This window comes from Larus michahellis, chromosome 11 (genome assembly GCF_964199755.1).
Source record: "Larus michahellis chromosome 11, bLarMic1.1, whole genome shotgun sequence".
In the NCBI taxonomy this organism is placed as follows: domain Eukaryota; kingdom Metazoa; phylum Chordata; class Aves; order Charadriiformes; family Laridae; genus Larus; species Larus michahellis.
Window position 1 is genome coordinate 10,206,360 of NC_133906.1, and position 18,695 is coordinate 10,225,054.

Sequence of the window (18,695 nt, forward strand, 5' to 3'; positions counted from 1 at the left end):
CACTTGTGTTTGAGCAGCTCCGGCAGCGGGAAGCCGGGATGTGCTGGGTTCTCCATGCAGGACCACAGGAGAGGAGCATTGCTGTTACTGTAACTGCTCCGCCTTGGCAAACCGTATTCTGGTTTCGAGCTGTCTGATAAACAGACATGAGCTTGCACATACACAGACATCTGCCGGAGGCAAACAGCAGGACAGAAACGTACAAGCAAATTTGGCAACTTTATGTGAATTAAATGTGCATTTAATTAAGATTTATGGGGGGGTTGCAATAGCAATTGATTATCAAAATCAGATTATTTATGGGGGTTTAGCAACTATACAGGAGATTAACGTTGTTTCCAGAATAAATCCTCAGTAAATATATGTTTCCCCAGTAATCAGCTAATAACACGTCATTCTAATTATCTCATGAAAGGGGCACAGAAGCTCTGACAAATACTGAAAAGATATATTGTTGTCTGCAAAGCAGCAACAGAAAGCCACAAGCCGCGCTCTGCCTCCAAACCACAACTCCACTTGTGTCCTCCAACACCCGGCCATGGCCAGGGGACGCATCCACATCCCTGCCGCCAGCCTTAGTCCTCCACACGTCATGGGCAAAGCCTAGATCTAGGATCCAGATGACGCTTTGCCCAAAGACATGGGTAGGGTTGCGCCCTGGCGCCCTGAGCCTGGCCAAGGCAAGAAAAAGTCACTGCAGTCACTTGCATAAAAAACACCCAGCATGTCTCCTAGGGTGGGAAAAGGAATCTTATTCCCAAGAGCAAGAGGAAAGGTGCACATGTCCTGCAATGGGCTGCAGCTCTGTATTTATGTAGTTGTATATTCCTCTCTGCTGGCACGTGACGGTGCCCCATTAAACCTGAAGGGACTGCCTGGGCTGCAGCAGCTCCTCTATTTTCCTTAAGTAGCGCTTGCTCATTAAAAACATTTATTGAAGATTAACAGTTCTGGCAGCAAGAGGCAAGTAAAGCTGTGCTACACAGCCAGCCCTGCCACTGCCTCCCCCAGTCCCCTGCACAAGGTGCACCCTGAGCTGGCGAGGGCCACCCCATGCCCTGACCTCTCCCCAGACACCAGGATGTGTCTCAGGGATGTCCCTAGAGACCTCCATCCCTGGGAGGAGGGGGCACCTGGTCCCTCCGAGGGGCAGGAGGGTGCCCTGCCACTCCCCACGGCCAGGGCAGACGCAGGACCACTGCTCCGGGATGCAGAGATGCTCTGGCAGTCACCATGGCAACCCCGGTACACAGCCGGGGCTAACAAAGCTGACAGGAGAGAAAGAGAGGAAAACGAAAGAGAGAAGAAAGGGTGAGAAGGCAAGAAGGAAGGAAAGGGATACACCCTAAAGTCATGGAGTGCAGGCTGCGGCAGGAAGGAGGGAGGGACAGATGGGGTGGGAAAGCACCAGCACTGTGGAAAAGGAAGAGCAGGAGAGCGGCCTCTGGGCATCTCACCTTGGGATGACCTTCAGCAAGACAACCCAGGGTGTATGCTGAGTGCACCGTCGAGATGTTATCCGTCAGCCACGTTGCGACTGTCCCAGCAAAGGCTCCCTGGCATATGCCCCTGGCGGTTCCCAGGCTGGCAGCCCGAGGCTGTGCTGCGGGACATCCCGCTGCAGCGCGGGCGGGCAGCACCCTGCTAGAGGCTGCAAGGAGCCCCGAGGCAGCTCTCAAACCCCTAACTGAAGAAACCCTTAAGGTGATGGACAGATGGGTGTCTGGGGCCAGGTTATTCAGCACCTCCCTTCTTCCCCGAGCACAGATGGATGGGCCCAGCCTTTGGCTCACAGCACATCACACACAGCACGCTGGCTCAGGGCTGCCCATGCTCCCACTCCCCACTGCACCTCAGTTCTGGGGTCCAGGTCCATTTCTCAGCCCAGCTGTTTGTCCCGCTGCTTTCCAAGCAAAGCAGGGCTGCCCATGTCCCCTGAGCCCCCAAGAAGGCATTTCAGAGGCCAGGCCACCAAGACTCACAAGTGGAAAACAGGACCCTTTGGAGCAATAGCCAGTCCCAACCCCACAATAGTGGGCCATCTCCACGTCTGGTTATAAAAGGAGCCTCGAGACAACAAGGGACAAGGTACACTTTGTCACATGGCTTGGGGCTCACCTGAACCCCTAACCCAAGGTCAGAACAGGAGGCAGAGATGTAACCACAAACACTGATGTAAGTCCTTGTACTGCAGGAACACGAGCTGTGTCCACCACTAAAGCACGCTCCGCTCTCACCTCTCCATCCCGCTTCATTGAAGGCAGACAGTTAGAAAATAGACATCAGGGTTTGGGTCAAAAAGCAGCAGCTACAACCTCTCTCAGCTGGAATGGAAAATAACATCCCACTTGGCTGTTTATTCTAATGAAATAACAAATCCCAAAGGGAAGCTCCCCCTCTGCTGAGCTGCCCCTCGCGATAGCTGAGCGGTGAACACAGAAACAGCCTCTTGCAAGCAGACAGCAAGTGCCAGGGTGGTGCCTCAGCACACCCATCGCGGGGACGAGAGCAGGGACCTGGGGAGCAGGAGGCCATCAGTGGGGCCAGCTGTATACAAAAGCCTGGCAGGAATGGAAGAAAAACTGAGAAAACTCCTACGAAAAGCACTGGGTGAAACAGCTCAGCCATTTTAGCAGAGAGAAGATGAGAGAAACCACTGAAGTAATTAGCGCAGATGCTACAGGAGCAGCTGGAGCAGGGCAGCAGGTGATGGGCACCCGGAAAGCTGCTGCTGTGGGAGAGGAGTGAGGCTGTCTCAGCAGGTAGACCCACACCTCTGTATCGGTGCTCACACAGCACAACACTCTCAAAGGGGGCTTAAATTTCCCCCCCAGCCACATCCTAAGCCTCCACTGGTAGGACATGGGGTGCCCCAGCAATGGGGCGAAGAGGTGCCAAGCAGTGCTCAGTGCTGGGCAAGGACAAACCTGGCTGGGGACAGTGGGAGGCACGGCACATCTAGAACAATAAACCCCCATGAGCGTATGAGGGGGTTTTGGCACAGACGTAATCCTCTCCCCTCCTCCTTCCCTCACTCCTGCTCTCCCCAGCTCCTGCATACGCCCAGAAACCCGACTTCAAAAGGAGGAGGGGGGGCTGCCAGTGCGGGAAGCGGCAGGCAGGCAGACGTGGCTGTCTCCTGCTAAAAGCCTTTGGTGCCTTTCATCAGGGCCGGGGGAAAAACAGCCTTCAAGCGTCAGGCTGAAGGCAAACGGCCAAGCGCTGGCATCAGCTCCTGCTGCCCGGCAAGCCCTGTGCTCCCAACATGGGAGATTTAACCCATCCTCCTGGACAGGGTGGGTTTAGCCCTCCCCATCCCACCTCCCCTGCTATATATACGTAAATAAATCCATCTGTGTACGGTAAGCACCAGAGATCCTCTTAACCCTCCACGCTCCCTGCTTCAGAGTCAGGGCTAAGCGCTGCCACCCCATGCCATAGGCACAGGAATTGGGGCATTCTCCAGTAACAAACCCATTCATGCAGCTCAGCTCGCCCGCACCGAGGTCACAGCTCCCTTCCCCGCTGAGATGTCTGTCCCGAGCCGAAGCGACAGTCTGTCCCCAACAGCCTCTGGAAGCCACATTTCCCAGCTCCTCATTAGCGACAATTAACAGGCAATCAACAGGCCCAGCAGAGCTGGCACTTTCCAGGGAACAAGTCCCCTTTCAACGGGGGAAAATGAACATGTGCTTTGTTGTGCATGCTTCTGGCTTAAATGAGCCAAAAACCGCCTGCCAAGGAACAGAATTATTTCCCAAACCGGACCCTTTATGCCACCTGACCAGCCAAGCAGGGAGCGAGGGCTGGGGCAGCCGCAGATGACCTCTCCTGGCAAGCCCCCGCTCTGCCACGCGCCCACGGGATGCTCTCGCGGCATCCCGGCACAGGGAGGCGAGGCGGGAGCAGGGTCTGGGGGTACCCCCTGCCCAGGGAGGGTACGGGGCACTCGCCAGCATGGTCTGTGCTGCTGGCTCAGAACCACCCGCTGCTCCTCCAGAAGTTATTCCAGACCAGGTGAGAAGCTCCTCAGAGTCAGCAGAAGCCAGGCATGGCAGGAGGCACCTTGTCACCCTCCCCAGGGCAGGGGCTGCCCTGGGCTTTGGCAAAGGAGGTAGAGACCTCAGAGCATGGGTGGGCTTGGATTTCACCTCCTGTGCTACCGCGCTAAGAAAAGCTGTGGGCTGAGAATTACAGTGAGATCAGTGCACAGATGAGCAGCAACCCTTTGCAAGAGGACCACGCAGCACTCACTCTCCAAAGTCGCCATCCCCCAGCCCAGAGCCAGGCAGGGCTGACCCATCACCAGCCTCTGCTTCCCTGGGTATTCGCCTAGCTGATGAGGAAGGAGAAAAAAAAAAAAAAGGCAAGAAAGCAAGCAAAAGGGAGAGGGAGATGGCCTGGACGTGACAGGCTGGCAAGTTTGACAGAGGAGTCTTGTTAGCAGTGTTTTTTCCCTGCAGTTTGAGCGGGGGAAAAGCCAAGGAACGCTTCCCAGCAGCCTGCACCAAACGAGCCTGGCTGCACAGAGCTTTAATTGCCAGTGGCAGAGCAGGGGCGGGCAGTGGCAGCTGAGGGGTCTGGGAGGACAGACGGCAGAGCAGTGCCGACGGCTTCTGCTGCAGCACGAGCTCCATCCTCATCCCCCAGGATGGGAAACTCCTGTTCTCTCTCCAGCCACCCTTCCTCCGGCACAAGGGGCGCATCTGACTGCGCTGTGCCTGCTGGGGGCTGAGCTTGGGGTGCTGCACCCTAAGGCTGCAACACCCTGATGAGAGCACAGCGTGCCTCACACCACCAGGTATTTGGGACTGCAGGTCTGGGCTAGCTTGGGTGTAAGCCCACAGCCCAGCAGGGGCCCAGGGATGTGGGGATCAGCAACCACCACAGCAGACCTCTGCTGGCTCTCCAGGCGAAGGAGAGGAAGGATCTGGCAGCTCTCTAAGCTGACTAAGAGCTCTGCATGCCCAGTGGCTCTGCTGTACCAAGCGCAAGCCAAAGCAATTAGCATTTCTTGGAGACACTCCTTGTAATCTTCCCTGAGTGATGGGGAGAGCTGCCACAAGCACAGGGACGGGCCTCGAGATGCTTCCCAGGGCCGGGGAGATGCCGCGCCGGCAGTGACACAAAGCAGAGCAGGGCTGTCCTGCTGAAGGGACCTCCTGCCAGCGGCTCTGGCACCGCTGCTCCAGCCCGGTACAGGGCACTGCACGCTCACCCAGCCACCACAGCTCTGCCACAGCCCCAGGCCCACCGCATCTCGCCTCCGGGTGCCGCAAGCTGCCAGGCAGCGGAAAGCCAGAAGACAGAGCAGAGAGGCAGCTCTCAGCATCCTTCCCGGAGCACAGCCCAGGTGGGAAAGGCCACCCTGGGGAAAGCCAGGGCCAGGACCAACCTCATCCATCAGCTCCCAGGCAAGGCCGTCAGCCTGAGCCTCGAGGCAGGGAATGGAGCACAGATGAGCCTGGAGTTGTCCGGGGAATCACGGAAGAGCAGCGGCCGCCAGCCCAGGCCAAGTCATCCAGGAGCTGCGGATTATTTTTAACAGCTACTTGTAGAGCGCAGTGAGTGTCTGCAGGAGACAGCCCGAGCTGATGCTCACCCCATCCCTCTCCCCGGCACGTGCAAGGAGCATATCTCACAGCCAGGCTTTTTATAGGGTTTCCCGCTGGGCATGCAGCTCAGTATGACCACACCACCCCCTCCCTCCCTCAGTAATCACTCACATGCCGTTCACTAAAGTCTTTCCATTCCCTCTCTAGCTATTTCCTCTTCTCTCCTTATTAGGGATCCACCTACCTATCCATCTTCTCATTCTCTCCCCCTCTGTGGCTATTTTTAAAATGCCATAAAAGCTTTCAACTGGTAGCATCCTCAGGGATGCGAGGGATTTTGTATGTAACCCATCACGAGCCGTCATCACCACATAATTCACCATGCGGGCAGTGACTCTTCTTTTTTCAAGAGCAGGGGAGGAGAGAACATCCAGGCTGGGTCCCTGGGCTCTCCCTGGGCAGCTCACCCAGGGCAACACCACCAGACACCTCCCATCCCAAAGGGGAAGGATCGGGTCCAACCCACACCTCGCTCAAGGGGGTGGCTGGGCCAGGTGGTGGTGCCAACAGCAGAAGTCCTCTCAAGTAGCATCTGTGGGTGTATGGAGGGATGGTTTTGCTCACTGAATAAAAGGCTCTGAGCTGGGGATCATCCAGCTTCGTGCCTTAGCATCTGCTGCCAGATGAAGGAGGGCTTCCTTGCTGAGAAGATGGCTGTGTTTCTCCTTGTATGCCCATGCGTATGCAAGCTGCTGTACTGCCTGGTTCCCAGGCTGGTCAAGAGGTGATCTGAGCGAGTCAGGAGGTAGGGGATATTTTGGTGCTGCCAGCAAAAACCCTTCCCAAAGGCACAGCCTGCCCCAAGAACTGGACCCCTCTGGCAACAGCCTGGATAAATGGGAAGGACCAAGGTTTCCTGATCAGCTACAGCCCAGCCTGGATGGAGGGAGGGAGCAAAGGAGCGTTCAGGGACCACACAGGCACTCCACCAGCACCATGAAAACCACTTCTCTCTCCCCAGTCTAGTTATTCCCTACAGAAGAGCTGCCTTCCCCTTCCCTCCCAGAAGGCTGGCCAGAGACCCAATGCACATACTACCAAAGACACCCCCTCACCCTGGCCCATCCATGCCACCTGTGCCCCGGCAGAGCTTGGCAAGAGCTGAAGGCAGGTTGCTAAGCCTCTGCTGCAGGGGGAAGGCTGGCTGCTGCAAGCTGTCTGGCGGCTGCTGCCAGCGAGGTGCGGGCACGCTGACCCAGCCGCGGGACGCCAGCCTCGGTGGCTGCCAGGCAGGATTAGGCTGTGCATAACCTGAGAGGTGTCCTGCCGCGCACTAATGCGATGACACGCTCTGTGTCACCAGCAGGAGCCCTCTTCCATCAGCTCCAATGACCAAGCGCTGGGTGTGCCTGCGGCGGAGGCAGCAGGTCCCCAGGAGCCCGAACTCGGTCACATCACTCTCGGAGGATGCCTGGGTGACGCGGCTATTTATAGCGTGTAGGAGGTTAGCGGGAGCTCATCTTACCTTGCTCCACCTTCTTCATCCTCTGAGGACCAGGAGGTGATGCAGAAGGTGCCGAGGCGGAGGGGGGAGCGCCTGGCAGGGAGGGAGGTGTTTGCGGGGACCAGCGCCATGCTGTGATCTGAGCGCAGGCGAGAGGCTGTGCGAGCGCAGAGGAGAGCTGGGGGAAGCCTGTACTCTATCACACTCTGAGGATTGCTGCGATGCAAGCAGAGAGAGGGAAAATCCGGAGCAGAGCTGCCTGCTCGGACGGCAGGAGAAGCCGGTACCAAGCTGCACAACACGCTGCCTGCCCAGACCTCGCTCCCATGGCCCTGTGCAGGCAGCTGCCCCATGTGGGCTGCATTTGAGCTGGGTGCTGAGACCGAATGGGGTCTGCACCAGCTCCAGAGGGGTTCTGAGACCTCTGCCTGCCCCAGCCCCCATTTCTTTGGAACAGGCAAGGAGAGCCTTTCCATGCCTTTGCTGTACTCAGCACCTGACTGTCGATCCCCAGTGCACAGGGCAAGCACAAACAATGGGGACCTGCCATAGGTCCCTCCTGGCAGGCCAGAGACCTGTTTGCTCGTGTACTCACGCAGAGGCATCCTAGTGGATGCAGACCTTGCAGCCACACCAGCCAGGTAAGAAAGTCACTCACCACCGCAGCCACCCACCATTGTGGCCAAGCCAGACAGGGGTTATTCTACCCAGGAAGAGCACTCCAGGATTCAGTGCAGGAGGAGACGGGCAGGGCAGTAACCCAACAGCCAGACAAGACCCAGTCCAGCCCTGCCCTTGCGGCCAAGACAAGGAATCCCCTTCATTTGGGGAGGGCGTCCTGGGGGGAGGCAGACACTCCCCTCACACCGCCCTGGGACTTGGATGTGTTGCAGCACCTGACATGCAACAGAAGTGGGTTTCACACACAGGTTCATTCCCTCCATCTCTTCTGAAGCTTTTATCACAGAAAAGTCCTTGACTGGGGGGTGAAACACAGCTGCCCTGGGCCAGCCAGCCTGCCAGGACCCTCCCTGCTTCCACTGACAATCCAAGCTAGGGAGCAGCTGTGACTGGGAGATCCCCTCCACGGCACCCGACATGTCCCAGCAAGTGCTGTGGAGCCAGGAAACAGCCCGCCCGGTCCCCAGCTGCTTTAAAAATAGCTCCCATCACAAGCAAAAGCCCCTGGGCCAGGCAGTCCTCTCCGGCACGCCTCGGGGCAAAGGGGTGCCCAGGGCTAGCAGGGGGATGGATGCTAGGAGAAAAGCAGCAAGATCTTCAGGGTCAGCTAGTACAAAACACAAATGCTGGGAAGAACACGCAGGGCCTTGCAACGTGCTTTCAGGAGCGAGATGCTACAAGCGTGTCTGTGAGGGGTGCTGTACTGCGGAACCTGGCACATGCCCTCTGGGAGCTTGCGCTTCGCATCCTGGTCTAGGTTACGCTTCTCTTGTCCTGCAGACTGCAGCCTGGCTGCATGTATCTGCAAAACAGTCATGTAGCTCATTACTGTGAGAACAGGTCAACCCTGAAACTTAAATTCAGATTGCAACAGACTCAAGTTGAGCTGAGGAAAGGCTCTAGGGCTGGCGTTGCACCAACACAGCCTTTCTTGTCCCACAGCAGTGTGGTGCTCTCCAAAGTGTGCCGCTTGTTGCCAAGGAAGAACACAGAAGCCAACAGGATGGCTACAAACCCTCAAGCACATGCTCCCCTCTCACACTGTCCTGTTCCTTAGAGAAACCTTCCCCCCAGGGACTTTCCCAGTTGTCCAGGTCTCGGAGACAAAAATGATTCAAAATGGAAATGGAGTAAAATGTCCATGAACGGAAAAACAAGTGGTGCCTGGGGCTCAGGAAAGGACTCTGCCAGGGTGAAAAGGGTAAGAAGAAAGGAAGGTCAGACAGGCTGCATAAAGAAAACAGAGTTATCAGCTCCTTTTTCTTTCAGCTCTCCACGCCAGGCAGAAGAGAAGGCACATCAATTCCCAGCCCAGGGCTTACAGCTGATACTGATGCAGCATTCAGCAAACTACACCCGAACTGAAGTATAAACTATGCCTACCAAACACCTGAGCCACCATCAAATATGAGAATTGTGTGCCCCAGTTTGCTGCCACGCTAGATCAGGCTGGTACTGTTAAGCTTCAGACAGCCCTTTTCTAGAAAGCAAGGCATGTCCATCAGGGATGTGCACCAGTGCACTCAAGCTCTTCTACCTCCCCAGTGATTTACCAAGCCTACGGACTCGGAGAGCAGAAAGGCTGGGCACAGGAGGACTTGGGACAGCCTGGGAGTCCTCCAAGCAAAACCCACCTTCTCTGCTGCAGGTTGCCAGTCACCCTGCCGTGCTTGTCCTGAGCTGCTCACAAGTAAACTTCCTGGGCCTGAAACATCTGGACTTGGGCACTGCATTCCCTACGGCTACTGTGGTCACTCCTAGTCCCCTTTCATCCTGCAAAGCCCACTCCTTCCCCCATCACTCTCCGCCTGAGTCCTTGCCATCACCAGTCTACTCCCAGGATGTTTTCCGGGGCTGCGGCAGTGCTCACAACTGAGGCTCACTGATGTATTTAGTCTAAAAATATCTAATTAGATGTTCCAACCACTTCATTATGGTACCATCGTGATAGGACTGCAGGGTCTGGCAGGATCTTGGTGGGTTTGCCTTCAATTCTTCGCAGCGAGCAAAGGCAGCACCACACCAACTCCTTGCTGATAACAGGACAGTCTGCCATTAGTCCAGCCTGCTGGCATCACAAATAGAGTTATCTGGCTAAACCAATCGTCACCTTGTCATTAGAAAACTTGCTATTTATTTTATAAGGGCATGGCAGGCCCTTGAAATAATTCAATTGCTTCAATTGACTTTATAGCATGCACTTTATTGGCCTGCAGGGCCACTTTCCATGGCTTCTGCTCTTCAAAGGGCAAGCTGCCAAGAAAGATGGTTTGCAGGAGAGCCCGAACGAAGCTTGGGGAGAGGACAGAGTCCATCCACCAGCCTGAGGACAGAGAGGAGTTGCCTGGACTCTGAATTTTCTGGCACCGAAGTGAATGCAATGATGTTTGTCCCTTTGCTAGGCTGCCCAGGAGAACAGCGGGGACAATTTGTATCAGGTTGTTTATGGCAGCAAACTCAGGCTCGGGTGTTAATTGAAAGGACCAAGATGTGGGTGGAGAACCTGGAGCTACCCTTGGTGCCCCAGTTCTGCAAACTCAGTGCTAGAGCCTTCCTTGGAGAAGCATGGACGCCAGGTAATGTTCATGGCTGGTTTTGGAGAAAACATACTAGGAAAAAAAAAAGCTACCGCTTTTCATCTCTTGCAAGACTCTGTCCTGCATTTACATTCCTCCTTCTCTGTCCCACATGTGCCTTGAACTTTGAATCTATTTCAGCCTTCCTGAAAGCTCTCCCCTTCTACAAAACTCCTCCATGATAACCTGACCAAGAAGGAAGAGCTCTGCTTGGAGACCTGCCTCTTTCCCTGTTGCATGTGAAGAACCTGTCCAGCAGCTCTTGAGGGCAACCAGGGATGAGAAGCGCAAGGGCTTATCCGGAGCCAGAGTCCATCTCACCAAGTACCCAGAGACTAGGCAGCATCTCAACTCTGCCGGGTCCTCCCTCACTGGAGCTATGCTTGTCCCCCATTCACTACATGCCTGTGGCCACCTCCAGCATTGCAAAGATGAAACAGGAACCAGCGTTGACCAGGAACCATGAGTGCTACGACTGAAAAAGTTCATCACTACCATTACACCCCAGGCCTGGTGCCACTCCTGCAAAAACTAAGAGTCTCTTCACAGAGAAGACACTAACACCTCATCGTACCCACAGGCTGATCCCTCTGGGTTCACTGCACTTCTGAACACAGCAGCAACACCATGTCCTCCTCTGCAGGTCCTGCCCCACTGGGTGGGGAGACCCAGTGAATCACCCTGCCTGAGGAGCTCTACAGGGCAGAGCTGGAGCTCCCAGAGATGTGCAGCACCATGTGATTCCTTTTTAATTACACAGAGACTTAATAGAGTTTGCTGGTAAACACCTTGTAACCACATGTGCCTAGAGATTACTGCGTAATTATGCTTAGTGGATCACCACGTAACAGGCAGCATGATTTCGGAATGACAAAAATAACCAAGCAAAGACACTGCCTTGGTCAGTAGCTGTTAAGCCTTCCTGCCCAAATGCTTAGCTGGCCAGTCTTCCCTCATGTCTCCTTTCCCAGATTTCTGAGCCTAGTGGAGCCTCTGAGCAGGAATTTAAGAGGTGCCAGGGGTTGGGATAGTGTGGGGAAGCTTTCCACCGCACATACCAAACCCTCTGCAAGAGCTCTCCTTGCTGCGAGAGGCCGTCACCTCAGCAAAGGGAAGAGCACAGGGGATAGAGGGCATCGGTTCCCCCCACTCCAAATTAACTTGGCATGGGGACAGATGCTGGTTTCCATCTTCAGGATGCACACTGGAGACAGAGGGGTGTCTAGAGGATGTTTAGTTTGCAAACCAGTTTCAATTACCCATTGCAACCCTGATCCAGTCAAACCAGATTCAACCCAGGAGTTCACCGGGGTTTAACCTCCTCCAGGAGTTGTGAGCAAAGATGCTCACACCAGGGTGGCCCATAACAACAAGGGGCACCAGTGTGAAGACTCCCAGCAGACCCTCTCCCACCCCAACAGAGCTGGGCCAGGAGGAATGATGTATAAATGCCATCCCCCACGGGTCCCACAAGGGTGACCCCTCTCCACAAGCCATACACACCACATGGACCTGTGGCACCCAAACCTGGTGGCTACCTTCAAAGCAGCAGCAGGCGTTACTCACACATTTCAGAGAGTCTTAAATCCCTGGGGCAGCTGACAGCTTCAGCCCTTTGCCTTTCAGTGAGTGCCAATTCAGCCACGTTGGCCAAACATTGGCCACATCAGCCTCCCTGCACCGGGCCAGTTTCTCAGGGAGAAGCTGAAGCCAAAACCTAGGGGACTTAAGGGAGTCATTTCAAGGGATGTTCTCTTGGCCAAGGGTTTGTACTACAGGATCCAGCATCAGTGAAAGTGCAGCACAGCACTGATAGACCTGTTTATGAATATATGAATCTATTTGCAACCAATTAGCAGTGCTAACCGGAGTGGGAGGTATAAATAGCTTAGCTAATGTAAATATCAACACTGTGCCCTCCAAACGCTCGCTGTACACCTGGTGAGCCCGGGAGGAGGCTGCCTGCCCAGCCAGCACAACTCTTGCACCCTCAGGGCCACCTGATCTGCTCTGCAGCCCCAGGATACAAGTTTACACCCAAGATCAAGGGCCTTTTCCTCTTCCCCTTAAAGCAAGATTTCCATATGGCTTTGCCTTCCCTGCATCATGGAACAGGAGGTGACATGGGGCCACCAACCCCAGGACTCATGGAAAAGCAAACCCCTGTCCCCTCAGCAAGGGCAGGCGAGACTCCTGTGTGCTGGCCACGAAGCGTGTTCAGAGATGCACCTGCACAGCCCCGCAAATCCTGCGCAGAGCTCCCCTGAGGCCTTGACAATAGTTTTGCACAACAGCATGGCCTGAGGCCAGCCGTGGCCCACAGCCCCAAGTTTCCTGCCTCGCGTCAGCTTTGGACAGGATAGAAGCATTATCAAAAGGCACCAATTAAAATGGAAAGGAGCATGGTAACTCACAGATCAGATGCACAGATGAGGAAAAAATGCCACCATTTCATTGCTTTGCCAGCCTCAAAACCTTTGGTTCCTGCAGCCACAGGTACACCTGTAGGTCATCACCCCATGCACAACCTGGCTTCATCATCCATTCTGCTCCTCCTCCACCTGTGTCTCCCACTCTCCTCACATCTACACAGGTAGGGTCCCACGCACCAGGAGAAAGACCAGAGTACAGCTGAGCCTGCTGGCTGGAGCCCCAGTCACTACAGGGGCTGGGGAGAAAAAAAAAAACAGTCAAAAAAAAAATCAATGCAGAGAGGAGCAGAGTTGGCCATGCCTGGGAGGCAGAGCTGCAAGCAGGGCTGACCGACAAGTGGCACTAAGCTCCCCTGAGCCACTGGCCACTAGCTGAGGGCTGCAAAAGCCATTGCAGGTCACTGCCAGGTAGCATCAGTGGGGTGAGACAGAGATGGCACACAGGGCACTGACACAAAGCTCCTGGCCTCCTTTTTTTTTTTTTTGCCTCCCAGGCACACGGACCTGAGAGATACAGGCTGGGTAGGGATGCGCAGAGCTGGGCGAGGCAGCAGCGAGAGGGGAGATGCGGCTTTGGCAACATTCACACCAGCCACAGAAGACGCTGACGGAGGAGGCAGCCCCACACCCTGCGCCTTGCTCACAGAGCCAGCTAGGAGGGGATCATGCCATTGCTAAGAACAGACACGAGGCAGCATTTGGGTATGGCAAGCCCTACTTTGAGTCTCTCAGTTTCCGAAAAAGTGCCTGGAAGCCTACCAGAGCAGAGCCCACTGCCTTGCAGGGTTTGCACAGCCCTTGTACCAGGTGTGGTCCCAAAGGGACCGTAAGTAATCTGTAAGTGATCAGCAGCTGTCACAAAGTTCCCAAGCCTTTACTAAAACACATGGCTACTTCAAAAAAGGTAATGGCAATATTTAGGCAAAGATCACAAAGCCAACCAAAGCACTGGGCAAGGTGGCAGCCTGCTGCTGGCAAATCCAGAAGCTGAGGCACAGCTGAGTGATGTGCCCAAGGTCACAGAGCAAGGCAGTGGCAGAGGGAGGAGCACCTCCCAGGAGACTCCCAGCCCTGCTCTTGCCACCTGCCCGGTGGCCTCCTCCCATAAGTCATGCCAGAGCAACAGGCAGGCGGCATGTTTGGGTTGCTGGCACCTCTCTGTGTGGGGGAGGACCCAGTAAAGGAGTTCTGCAGCACCATCAGATAGTTATAACACACCAGCACCATAAACACGCCTTATCACTATCATCAGCCAAGCTGGATATTAAGAGCTGGAAAGGAATCCCAAAAGGAACCAACACTCTTTTGTCAAAATTGGCTTAGAGGGAGCTTAGCAGCCCCACCTGCCCACTGATCCCTGCAAGCACCGTGTGCCATCCCAGCCTGCGAACCGGACCGGAGCTCGTCACCCAGAGAGGCGGACGACCCTTTGTTATCAGGCACCCAGCAGGCTCAGAAAGAACCAGTCCCTATTGTCTCCTATCTGGGCACCACCAGACCCGCTCCCCAGGGAGGGGGGCTAGCTCCTGTCCCAGGTGTGGCTCGTGCAGAGGGCATCTGGAAAGTTTTCTTGCCTCTGACACAGCCCAACAGAGCTGGAATCACCTGTTCTGTTGCCTTGCAGCATGCCAAGGCATTTTTCACAGTGTTTTGCTTGGGAAACACCCCAAGCCCTCGGATTGAGAAACCTCAACGCACCAATGCAATGGAGAAGTCATTGCTCTGCCGCTTTCTGCCTGGGGGAGTCCTCCTCGCTTCACATAGCCTCTGGGACCCACAGCAGGGAGGGCACCTTCCTTGGGCAGGTTATCCCAGCAGGAAGACCCTCAGGTGGCCATCAGCATTGACTCCTTTGGCTGGAGGCTCACTGCTTTTAGAAGAATGCATCAAAGCTGTACTAGCAAGCTCTCTCGCACATCACACCAGTGAGGAAAAAGAAATTGATTGTGGCTTGATCAAACCTGATCAATCTTTCCAGAATTTGCAACAAGGACACAAAACCAGAAGTAACCAGACTAGTACCAGGTGCCAGTTCTCATCTCATGCAGCACATTTCCAAGCTCTGCTTCTTTAGCAATTCATACATAGCACATGAGTGCCTCTGTCCCTGTCTCTCTCACACACACAATAGAAACACCCACATCCCCAGCTGCAGAAGGTACATGTTTTTCTGTGCTGCACCTGTGCTTTGCTCAGGTCCCTGGTTTCTGGGTCTCTCCTCACTCTGCTCCTCCTCATCGGCTGTTCCCCCCGTCCATTTATATACAGGCAGTGGCATCAGCAAGTGAGCCTGCTGCCTGTCAGAGTGCTCCTGGCTCCCTCTCACCATGTTGCATATCGACATTTTAGTCCATGATCTGTCCTCCAAACCCAGGAAGCACAAGCCAAGAAGTACTCAGTGGAGATAAGCACCATGGCTCAGCCCACATGAAAGAAGGGCCAGCAAAGCCAGACCCTGTCAGAAAGCAAAAGGCAGGCAAGAAAACAATAATTAAAAAAATCCATCCTATTAGCCTTGTCAACGCTGTTGTGACATTTTCCTTCCAATTCCTCACAGCCAAATCAGTCAAATATCAGCCCCATCCCCACAGCAAAGGCTGGGCAAAGCCATACTTACTGCTGGTGCTCATCTTGCTGGTCCTTCTCCGTCCTTCTCATCCAACAAAGCGGGCAAAGATGCTCTTTAATTCCTCTTTTTCTCCCGCCCCCCCTCCCCGGCCAGTGGGAGGAGGTCGCCTCTCTCCTTCCTAGGAGAAATATTCCAGCGCGATCCGCCGGCTAACGCATCCCGAGGCAGCTCCGCGACCCAGCCCCCGATCCCGCGGGCTGCCGGACGGCAAGGTCAAGGCTGTCGGCGGCCGGGAGGGGGCGAGGCGACGGCGGGCACACCCGGGGGAGGGTCCGGGAGGGTCCCGGCGGGACGGCGGCGTCCCGGGCGAGGCGCTGCCATGCACTGCGGAGCGCGGCCGCGGCCGCTCCTCTTATAGCGGGGTGCGGAGGCGCGGCGGGGGCCGCGCAGCGCCGCTCCGCGCCCGCCCCGCCCCGCCCCGGCGGATGAGCGCGCGGACGGCCGCGCCGGGCGGGGCAGCGCGGGGCGGCGCGGGGGCAGCGCGGGGGACGGCGGAGCGGGCCCGGGGGGCGGCTGCGGGGCGCGGCGCCTCGGCACCGCCGCCATCTGCTGGGCACCGCCTGCCCGCAGCCCTGCCCGCTCCCCTGCCTGCAGCCCTGCTAGCGGTCCGGCCCTGCCCACTCCCCTGCCCGCTCCCCTGCCCGCAGTCTTGCCCACCCGCCGCCCTGCCTGCAGTCCTGCGTGTGATCTGGCCCTGCTCACTCCCCTGCCTGCACTCCTGCCCATGGTCCGGCCCTGCCTGCTGCCCTGCCTGCAGTCCTGCCTGCTACCCCATCTGCTGCCCTGCCCGCTGCCTTGCCTGCTGCCCTGCCCGCCACCCTGCCTGCAGCCCTGCCTGTGATCTGACCCTGCCCGCTACCCTGCTGCAGCCCTGGCTGCCACCCTGCCTGCGGTCCAGCCCTGCCCGCCGCCCTGCCTGCAGTCTGCCTCCAGTCCGGCCCTGCCTGCTGCACTGTCCTGCCCTTCCCACTGCCCTGTCTTCATCCCTGCCTGGTGACCTACTCGCTGCCCTGCCTGCGACTCCCGGCACCCCCAGGCTGGTCCCTCCTTGCCCTGGGGCTCCCACCCCTCCTGGTGCTGCTCCCATCCAGCCCTGGGTGGGACCGGCTGCCAGTCCCACACTGCTCACTCTCCACCTTGGCCCTGTGGTGGCTGAGCGTGCAAAGAAACGCTCTCCCAGGACAGAGGCATGGCAGGGAAGGATAGAATTCATGCTGAAAAACTAGATTTCCTCTACTGCCAAGGTTCCCCTCCAGCAGCTGTCCAGACTGGCCACCCCCGGCTGTCTGCCATCCCACGCAAGGCAGCCTCGGTGTCTGTCCCACACCGGGAGCAGGGAAGGGGCCGTGGGTGTCTGCACGGCGCCTTGCTGCAGGATGGAGAGGGGGTCCTTCCCTCGCGAACAGCAAGCAGCCGGCAGCACGTCAGGGTTCCTGGAAGGGCTTCAAAGCCATTAGCTCCTTGTTTTGTTTGTGAGACGCTATCTGTCAGAATAAAGCCATACCCAGCGGAGCTGCTCGCAGGCTGTGAGGGGAGACGGGGCTGTGCCCGCCCTGCCTGCAGAGCCCCCAAGAAGCTGCGCTGCGATGCAAAGAGGCGAGCTACGATCTCACCGCTAATGAAAGGGGTTTTTCATGCGGCGTGACAGGCGCCGCATCCCTCCCGCTCCTGGGGCTGGAGTGCCGCCCGGGGAGGGCCTTTTGCTTTCCCTTTCTCTTGCTGGTTTATTTGCGGCAGCAGATGTTTGCGGTGACATGACAAGACAGGTAGTAGGTCGTGTGAGCTACGCCTGTGCTGCCGGTGACGCAAGGCTTGCTGCTCGCTGCAAGCGCTGCTGCCTGTCCCCTCTGGCTCTGTCCCCTCCCGAGAGGTGTTGGGTGGGTGAGAAGAGCAGGACCAGCAGTGGGGGCTCAGGGGTCCCTGCAGGGCTGGGGGGGGGCAGGCAAGGGGAAAGCTGCTGCTACGGCACGGTGGGGTGGCTCGGGCTGTCCCATGGCGCTGATTTGGGGCCCTTTGTGAAGTTTCCCTGTGCCTGAGAAGTGTCTGGGGTGTCCCCCCTCCTCGAGGGAAGAGCGCAGGACCCTGTCGCAACGAGGCTCATGCCTATCGTATCAGTAACGTCCATTCGGGGAGTCAATAAAGCAGACACGATGTGAGCTGGTCCCCACGGTTCAGCAAGCTAATTAAGCTTCTTCCGCTGACCTGGTTTCCAAATCTTGTTAACTTGCTGCCTTCAGAACAACTTGAAATTTCCAGCAGAGACAGGCTGGGCTTGCAGAGGGCTGGGGAGGAGGACGGGGTGCTTTGGCGGAGCCCAGGGGGCTCTAGCGCAGAACCTCTTGCCCTTTGTCCCCTCACAGTTGGACAATCCCAGCACCGTGGAGCTGAGCTGTGGGGAAGGGGCAGTGGGCGCTGCCAGCGGGGCAGGCAGGGCATCAGGTGTCCCCCGCCATGGCATTTTTGGGTTTTGGCACTCATGAGCTGACAGCGGGGAGTTCAGACCCCTGCCACCCCCTAACCTCGGCCACTGGCTCCCGTGCAGGGACCTGGCCCCTGTGTGGGCTGCGACAGGGTCCCATGGTGCAGGGCACTGGTTGGAGCCCCTCACCGCCAGCACTGTCCCAGGGTGTTTTGGAAATCCCGTTTCCTTTCCTTTGACTGAGGAAACGGGCTGCAAAAGCTGCCACAAAAGGGTGTTGGGGATGCCTGAGACAAGAAGTCAGAAATGAGGAAATGTCAGGATGTTAACGCAGCCTCCTTTCATCCCTTTGTGTCTGTGCGTTGCAACACAGTCTTTCACAGCAATTATTAGATGCATATTTTTCCCATAAGGCGCCTGCCTCATTCCGTACCCAGCATGTACCACGTAGCTCAGGCTGGGCAAAGGAAGCTGCTGCCTGCAGGACCCTGCATCGTTCCGTGGAAAGGGCCACGATAGTGATGGGGGTAAGAGGATGGAAGAAAAAAAGGTGCCAATTTCATTGAATTTTACTGATTACTTCCCTGGACACAGGTTTTCTTATCTCTGCCTCTGTGCCCCTGCTGTCTCAGAGTCACCTGAACCAAACTTTCCCTACCCAGTCGATAATTGTGTTTCTTTCCCTAATTCCTGGCTTGACCACCAGCTGGCTGATCACTGGGAGCACTGGAAGTTGCTGGCTGCACATGGAATTACAGGGAGCTGGGCTCAAAATGTGTCTTGTGTTATACCAGCACCAGTAACTCGGAGAAATGAGGCTCGCCACCTCTCCAGCTGGTGGCTTGGGAGGCCACCGCCCATGTGGTTCCATGTGAGGCTGCATTCAGACGCTGTCCCTG

At 56.5% G+C, this 18,695-nt stretch overlaps 1 protein-coding gene across 12 annotated transcripts in view; it reads right to left on the minus strand.

The window, feature by feature from the left end:
• Positions 1–15,800, minus strand: part of ABLIM3 (actin binding LIM protein family member 3) — a 56,385-nt gene extending 40,585 nt beyond the window's left edge. For 8 of the 12 annotated variants that reach the window (XM_074603797.1, XM_074603795.1, XM_074603794.1 and 5 more), the window contains exon 1: positions 15,366–15,792. In XM_074603797.1, the coding sequence (XP_074459898.1) occupies positions 15,366–15,378 (13 nt within the window). In that variant the 5' untranslated portion in view covers positions 15,379–15,792. Of the gene's footprint in view, positions 1–7,080; positions 7,268–15,365 lie in introns of those variants that run through there. The other 4 variants (XM_074603792.1, XM_074603790.1, XM_074603800.1 and 1 more) reach the window with 3 other exon arrangements.
• Between the last annotated feature and the right edge of the window lie 2,895 nt (positions 15,801–18,695).